The 6,279-nt window shown below is 34.9% G+C and overlaps 1 protein-coding gene across 1 annotated transcript in view; it reads left to right on the top strand.

The window, feature by feature from the left end:
• Positions 1–1,868: 1,868 nt before the first annotated feature.
• Positions 1,869–6,279, top strand: part of EIF3A (eukaryotic translation initiation factor 3 subunit A) — a gene marked incomplete at its 5' end in the record, with an annotated part of 23,621 nt that continues 19,210 nt past the window's right edge. The window contains 5 exons of the mRNA XM_015572465.1: positions 1,869–2,066; positions 2,219–2,355; positions 2,736–2,899; positions 4,303–4,502; positions 5,615–5,824. Coding sequence (XP_015427951.1) covers positions 1,869–2,066; positions 2,219–2,355; positions 2,736–2,899; positions 4,303–4,502; positions 5,615–5,824 — 909 coding nt within the window. The remainder of the gene's footprint in view (positions 2,067–2,218; positions 2,356–2,735; positions 2,900–4,302; positions 4,503–5,614; positions 5,825–6,279) is intronic.

The following is a 6,279-nucleotide window of genomic DNA, read 5'->3' as shown; positions in this document are numbered from 1 at the left end:
ACTCTATCCACTTAGCCAAACCAGCTAGGGCCAGATTTCTTTTTTTAAGGAGGAAATTAAACAATGATTTTTAAAAATGAAGATGTAGTGTTTTTAGACATTTTGTACCTGTATAGTGTAAAACTAGTGTTTTAGTACTCCCAAGTTGTTCAGTATCTTTTCAGTGAAAAGATACTGTTTGTGAAATTTGGCAATTACATAATGAATTTAGGTCGAACATAACCAGGTGACTTAAAGATTCCCCCCCCACCCCCAGTTTATTGTTTGTGCAAAAGAAAGCAAAAAATGATGAAAAATAAGATAAATTTCAACTTTAGTCAGAAATAATGTGATAGAGGAGCCTTTGCTTTTGGCTGAATTTCAAAATGAGCAATATACGTAGAACACGAGATTAGAATTGGATTTTGAAATATTGCCAAATATAGAATGCCTTCAGTTTTAGTTGGCAGTAAATTCAGAAGTGTTTCTTTGCTCTATATTCTAAAATGTTTTTCCTCCCAGTTTTAAAAAATAAACTTAATTGTAGAAATAAAGTTTTAGATTTGCAGAATTATTGCAAAGGTAGTACAGAGGTCCCATATATACCACACACAGTTTCCTCTATTAATGTCTTATATCAGTATAATGGTACGTTTGTCACAACTAATGAGCAAATACTGATGGACTATTATTAACCAAGGCCATACTCCATATTTCCTCAGCTTTCTCTAATGTCCTTTTCTGTTTCGGGATCTCATTCAGGATGCATCACATTTAGTTGTCCTGTCTCCTTAGGCTACTTGGTTGTGACAGTTTCTTAGACTTTCCTTATTGATGACCTTGATAATTTTGAAGGGTACTGGTTTGGTATTTTATAGAATGTCCCTCAATTGGGAAACTGTCTTAATATTTCCTCGTGTTTAGACTGGGATAAGTGGAGACATACATACTCTTTGCTCATGTTTTGGCAGACTAAATTTTATTTATTTATTTATTTTTTAATATATCTTATTGATTTTTTTATAGAGAGGAAGGGTTAGGGATGGAGAGTTAGAAACATCGATCAGCTGCCTCCTGCACACCCCCTAGTGGGGATGTGCCCGCAACCAAGGTACATGCCCTTGACCGGAATCGAACCTGGGACCTTTCAGTCCGCAGGCCGACACTTCTATCCGCTGAGCCAAACTGGTCAGGGCCAGACTAAATTGTAAGTTGTCAGTTCTCCCAAACTCGATGTATAGAATATCCCAATTGAAAATTCCAGTCAGTTATTTTGTAGCTATCTACAAACTAATTCTAAAGTTTATATGAAAGGCAAAAGACTGGTATAGCCAACACGATGTTGAAGAATAGCATTAGGACACACACTATCTGGTCTAAGACCTTACCATGTGTTCCTTTATAGGAATCAAGACAGTGAGGTATTGGCAAAAGACTAGATACATAGATCAGTAGAGAATATTCAGAATAGAGAGCCCAGAAATAGACTGACATAGTCAATTGATCTTAAAGGAACATAAATTTAATGTATTTTTCTTGTCTCAAGTCTTAGCATGAACTAGCAAAGATTACATCAGAGCACTGGTGACTAAAATACTTCTCTCTGTTTGTTGGGGAGATTTATTTTCCCTCATGACTTCAGTTTCTGGAACTTTAAAATCACTTAGAAAGATATGTTTGGTACAGAGGAATTGTAGACCATATTTTGAGATAGTAACTGGTGTTCATGGTTTTGCCTTGGGTAATTTTGGCATAGCTTTAGTAGTCAAAAATAAATGTGACCTAAAAAGGGATGGTAATGAGTTCAGAAAGTAAAACAGCCAATTTAAAAAGCAAGATTTAGACTTTTGTATAATATATATTACTGATTTTAATTCTCCTGAATTACCTTTCCAGAATTTCTTGAGGTTGGCAAAAAGCAACCTGCTTTGGATGTTCTTTATGATGTTATGAAAAGTAAGAAACATAGAACATGGCAAAAAATACATGAACCAATCATGTTGAAATACTTGGAACTTTGTGTGGATCTTCGAAAGAGCCATTTGGCTAAAGAAGGATTATACCAGTATAAGAACATTTGTCAACAGGTATGAACAGAGCTGGGTTTAATATTTTTTTATAAGTGCATTTAGTAATTTTGAGTTTACCGTTCAAAGTAAATATATGCTATGTCATAAAATTTGCTTTTAAGATATTTTATGTTTTGTTGGGGAAAGTCTTATTTTTTTTTTTTTCTTAGGTGAACATCAAATCTCTAGAGGATGTTGTTAGGGCATATTTGAAATTGGCAGAGGAAAAAACTGAAGCTGCTAAAGAAGAATCCCAGCAGATGGTCTTAGACATAGAAGATCTGGATAATATTCAAACTCCTGAGAGGTATGTGGGTTAAACTGCTAATAAACTGTTCTGTGTTTTTCTGTACATGTGTCTCCATCCTGATTTGAAGTAGGTGTTTATTAGAAAGATTGCTAATATTTGAGATTTCAAATGTATAGTAACCGAAAGAATCGTGTTAGTTAAAGTTCATAAAAGTGGAAAATTACAACCTTTAGATTGGTATGTATTAATTTAAATGGTTGTACTGTGGATTGGGAATTCAAATACTTGGACACTAAATGTGACAGCTTTATAGTGTGTTCAAAGTTGTAGGAAGAATATGTACTATTTTATAAAGATTATCGGTTTTGGTGTTTTCGTCATGGCAAAGTGGGAAACCATGTCTAAAAATGTTTTCAATATATTTTATGTTTTTGTAGTGTTCTCCTAAGTGCTGTAAGTGGCGAAGACACTCAGGATCGTACTGACAGGTTACTTTTAACTCCATGGGTTAAATTCCTGTGGGAATCATACAGACAGTGTTTGGACCTTCTTCGAAACAATTCTAGAGTAGAGCGTCTCTACCATGATATTGCCCAACAAGGTAAAACAAGAACTGATTTGAAAAGTTGACTTAAGAATATAATTTGAAGCCCAGGCCCTTGTCCTGGGCACTGAAAGGTTGATGGTTCGATTCCTGATCATGGCACATGCCCAGATTATAAGTTCAATCCTGGTGGGTGGTGTATAGGAGGCAGCCGATCCATGTTTTGCTCTCTTATCAATTTTTCACTTCCTTCCTCTCTCTCTCTAAAAAGCAATAATAATTTTAAAAAATCTTAACGAATAGATTTTGCAAAAGATTAGCTTAATTTTATATAGTTTTTTATCTTTATTGAAATATTGGCATTCATTTGAATAGTAAATAAGTGACTTTTTAAGAAATTTGTTTTACTATTTAAGGTAATTTTATATGAAATGTATTTTATTGATGATTGAAAGACCTTTTAAAGTCATTTTGGAGTTTTCCAGGTGATTGAAAAAATAAACTTTTTTATTATTATTTATTTTTATTATTAGAGAGAGAGGAAGGGAGAGGGATAGATAGAAGTATGGATGAGAGAAACATCATCGATTGGCTGCTTCCTGCGTGCCCCCCGACTGGGGATCGAGCCTGCAACCTGGGCATGTGTCTTGACTGGGAATGGAACTGCGACCTCCCGATTCATAGGACAACACTCAACTACTGAACCATACCAGCTGGGCGAAATATTAATGTTTTCATGACAGCAAGTAGTTTACGTGCACGTCTATACCACAAGTCCCAATTTGTACAGTTTTCATTAGTACAAAAGCTTCCTGTCTATGCAAGTTAGGTAACAAAGTTCATTGTATATTTGAACAGCATGAGGGTTAGGGGTGCTGACCCCTCATGCAGTTGAAAATCTACGTAGAACTTTTGACTCCCTAAAAACATAACTAATAGTCTACTGTTAGCTAGAAGTCTTACCAATAACATAATCAATTAACTCATATTTTATATAAGTATTACATGCTGTATTCTTATACTAAAGTAAGCCAGAGAAAAGAAAATGTTCAGAAAATTGTAATGAAGAGAAAATAAATTTACAGTACTTAGTGAAAAAAACCTGTGTATAAGTGAACCTGCACAGTTCAGACCTGTATTGTTCAAGTGTCGTCTGTATTTCAGGCTAGAATTTTTTTTTGCTGTTTTAGGGTTTGAAAGGTGAGTCCCTCTTAGACCCAAATTTGAGTAATTCCTATTTGTAAACTCAGAACCATATTTTAGTCCTAGGACATGCTGATGACTATATCCAAAAGGTGGTCAGGGCACATGAAGTGAATTACAACTCTGATAACTTCTAAAGACATGATTTTTTGGTAAATCTTACTTAAATAGTTGATCTTAATACATGAACTAAAATTTATTCAATACTTAAGTTGATTGTGGAAAGTACCTAATATATTTTACTTTTATGCTTATAGCTTTCAAATTCTGCCTCCAATACACCCGTAAGGCCGAATTCCGTAAGCTGTGTGACAATTTGAGAATGCACTTGTCTCAGATTCAACGCCACCACAATCAGAGTACAGCAATCAATCTTAATAATCCAGAGAGCCAGTCTATGCATTTGGAGACCAGGCTTGTTCAGTTGGACAGTGCTATCAGCATGGAGTTGTGGCAGGTAACAGCCCATATTTCCCCCCTTCCTGAGTATCTTTATCTTGATATCTGTTGGTCAATTTTAGTAGGTGATACATTTAAGATTGTCTGATGGAGTAGGGAGAGTTCTGGACAGGGAATCTCAGAATATTTTGGTTCTAGGTGCCAGCTATGAAGTCTAGACCAAATCGCGTGATTTCTTTTGGGCCCAGTTTCTTTCCATATAAAATAGTCTTCAGTGCTGCTTAATGTGTGAACTTTTTACTGGTTCGTGATGAAATAAGTCTAGAGGAGAATATTACTGTATTTTGCAAAAGTATTGGTGGTGTCAGGTTAGAAATTAAAAAACAAAACTTGTCTTTTACTGTGAATAGAGAAGTGATGCTCTGGATTTTCTCCTAGATTTCTTGGTGTTGCTTCGACTTAGCATACATGATGAGTAATCAGTCCTATGTTGGAGATCTCAGCCATGTTGGGAAGCATTCTCTACTTGGCCTTTTCACACTTAAGAATTTTACAAAGACATTTTCACAGGATTTTGTAGTCATAAGTTGAAACTTTAATATATTTAATCCCCCCAAATCTAATTGAAATTACAGAGAAATCAATAATTTTTCAGCCAGGTGAAAAATGGGATTTGATTTTCCGCTGTTTTCTTACGATAACTTCCTTTTTCTGTAGGGACACCCTTAAAATAACTACCTGATGAATTAAGGAAGAAAAAGTTATATAGAACACAAGGAAAGGTGTTCATTATAGAAAATATGGATAAATATAAAGAAGACAATACTCATATATGATCTTATAACTCAGAATAACTTCTATTGTGTTTTGTGTTCTTCCAGATTTTTTTTTTATGTATTCCCCCAAGTTGTGTGATGATATACACATTTTTCTTAACAAGTCTGCTCTTTCTACTTTAAAGAGTTTTAAGAACTTTGTATTTTTGCAATTATGGCAGTTTTCAGAAATATATCAGATACTAGGTTACAGATGAATAAAAAGAACCATACATGAAAGCATTTTATTTGCCACTTTTATTAAGTGTTTTGTGCTTTAGGTTTCATAATGAGATTTGAATTAGATTTTTGTTTGGCTTAGAATGCAATGACTAATTTATACTCCTAATTTTAGGAAGCATTCAAAGCTGTGGAAGATATTCACGGGCTATTCTCCTTATCTAAAAAGCCACCTAAACCTCAGTTGATGGCAAATTACTATAACAAAGTCTCAACTGTCTTTTGGAAATCGGGAAATGCTCTTTTTCATGCATCTACACTCCATCGTCTTTACCATCTATCTAGAGAAATGAGAAAGAATCTTACCCAAGAAGAGATGCAAAGGTAAGAATGTTATAGTTGGATAGAACTGACATTATGAAACAAATATCTATTATTAAATGACATGGTAGTATGTTCTAGATTAGGGTTTCTCAACCTCTGCACTATTGATATTTGGGTTTGGATAATTCTTTGTGGTGGGGGACTGTGCATTTAGGATGTTTAGCAGCATTCCTTGTCTCTACCCGCTGGTTTCCAGTAGCAGTCCTTCCAGTTTGTGACAACCAAAAGTGTCTCCAGATATTCTTGTTGTGTAGTCTTTTCTTTTTTTAAATTAGTTTTCCTTTATTTTTTTTTAAATCCTCATCCTAGGATATTTTTTCATTGATGATCAGAGACAGTGGAAGAGAGAGGGAAAGACAGAGAGAAATATTGATGTGTGAGAAACACATCGATTGGTTGCCTCCTACATGCACTCTGACCAGGGCCTGGGCACGAAAGGAGCCTGCAACCGAGCCG

The sequence above is a fragment of the Myotis davidii genome, unplaced genomic scaffold, assembly GCF_000327345.1.
Source record: "Myotis davidii unplaced genomic scaffold, ASM32734v1 scaffold72, whole genome shotgun sequence".
NCBI classification, from domain to species: Eukaryota; Metazoa; Chordata; class Mammalia; order Chiroptera; family Vespertilionidae; genus Myotis; species Myotis davidii.
This window is presented reverse-complemented; position numbering and strand designations above follow the sequence as displayed.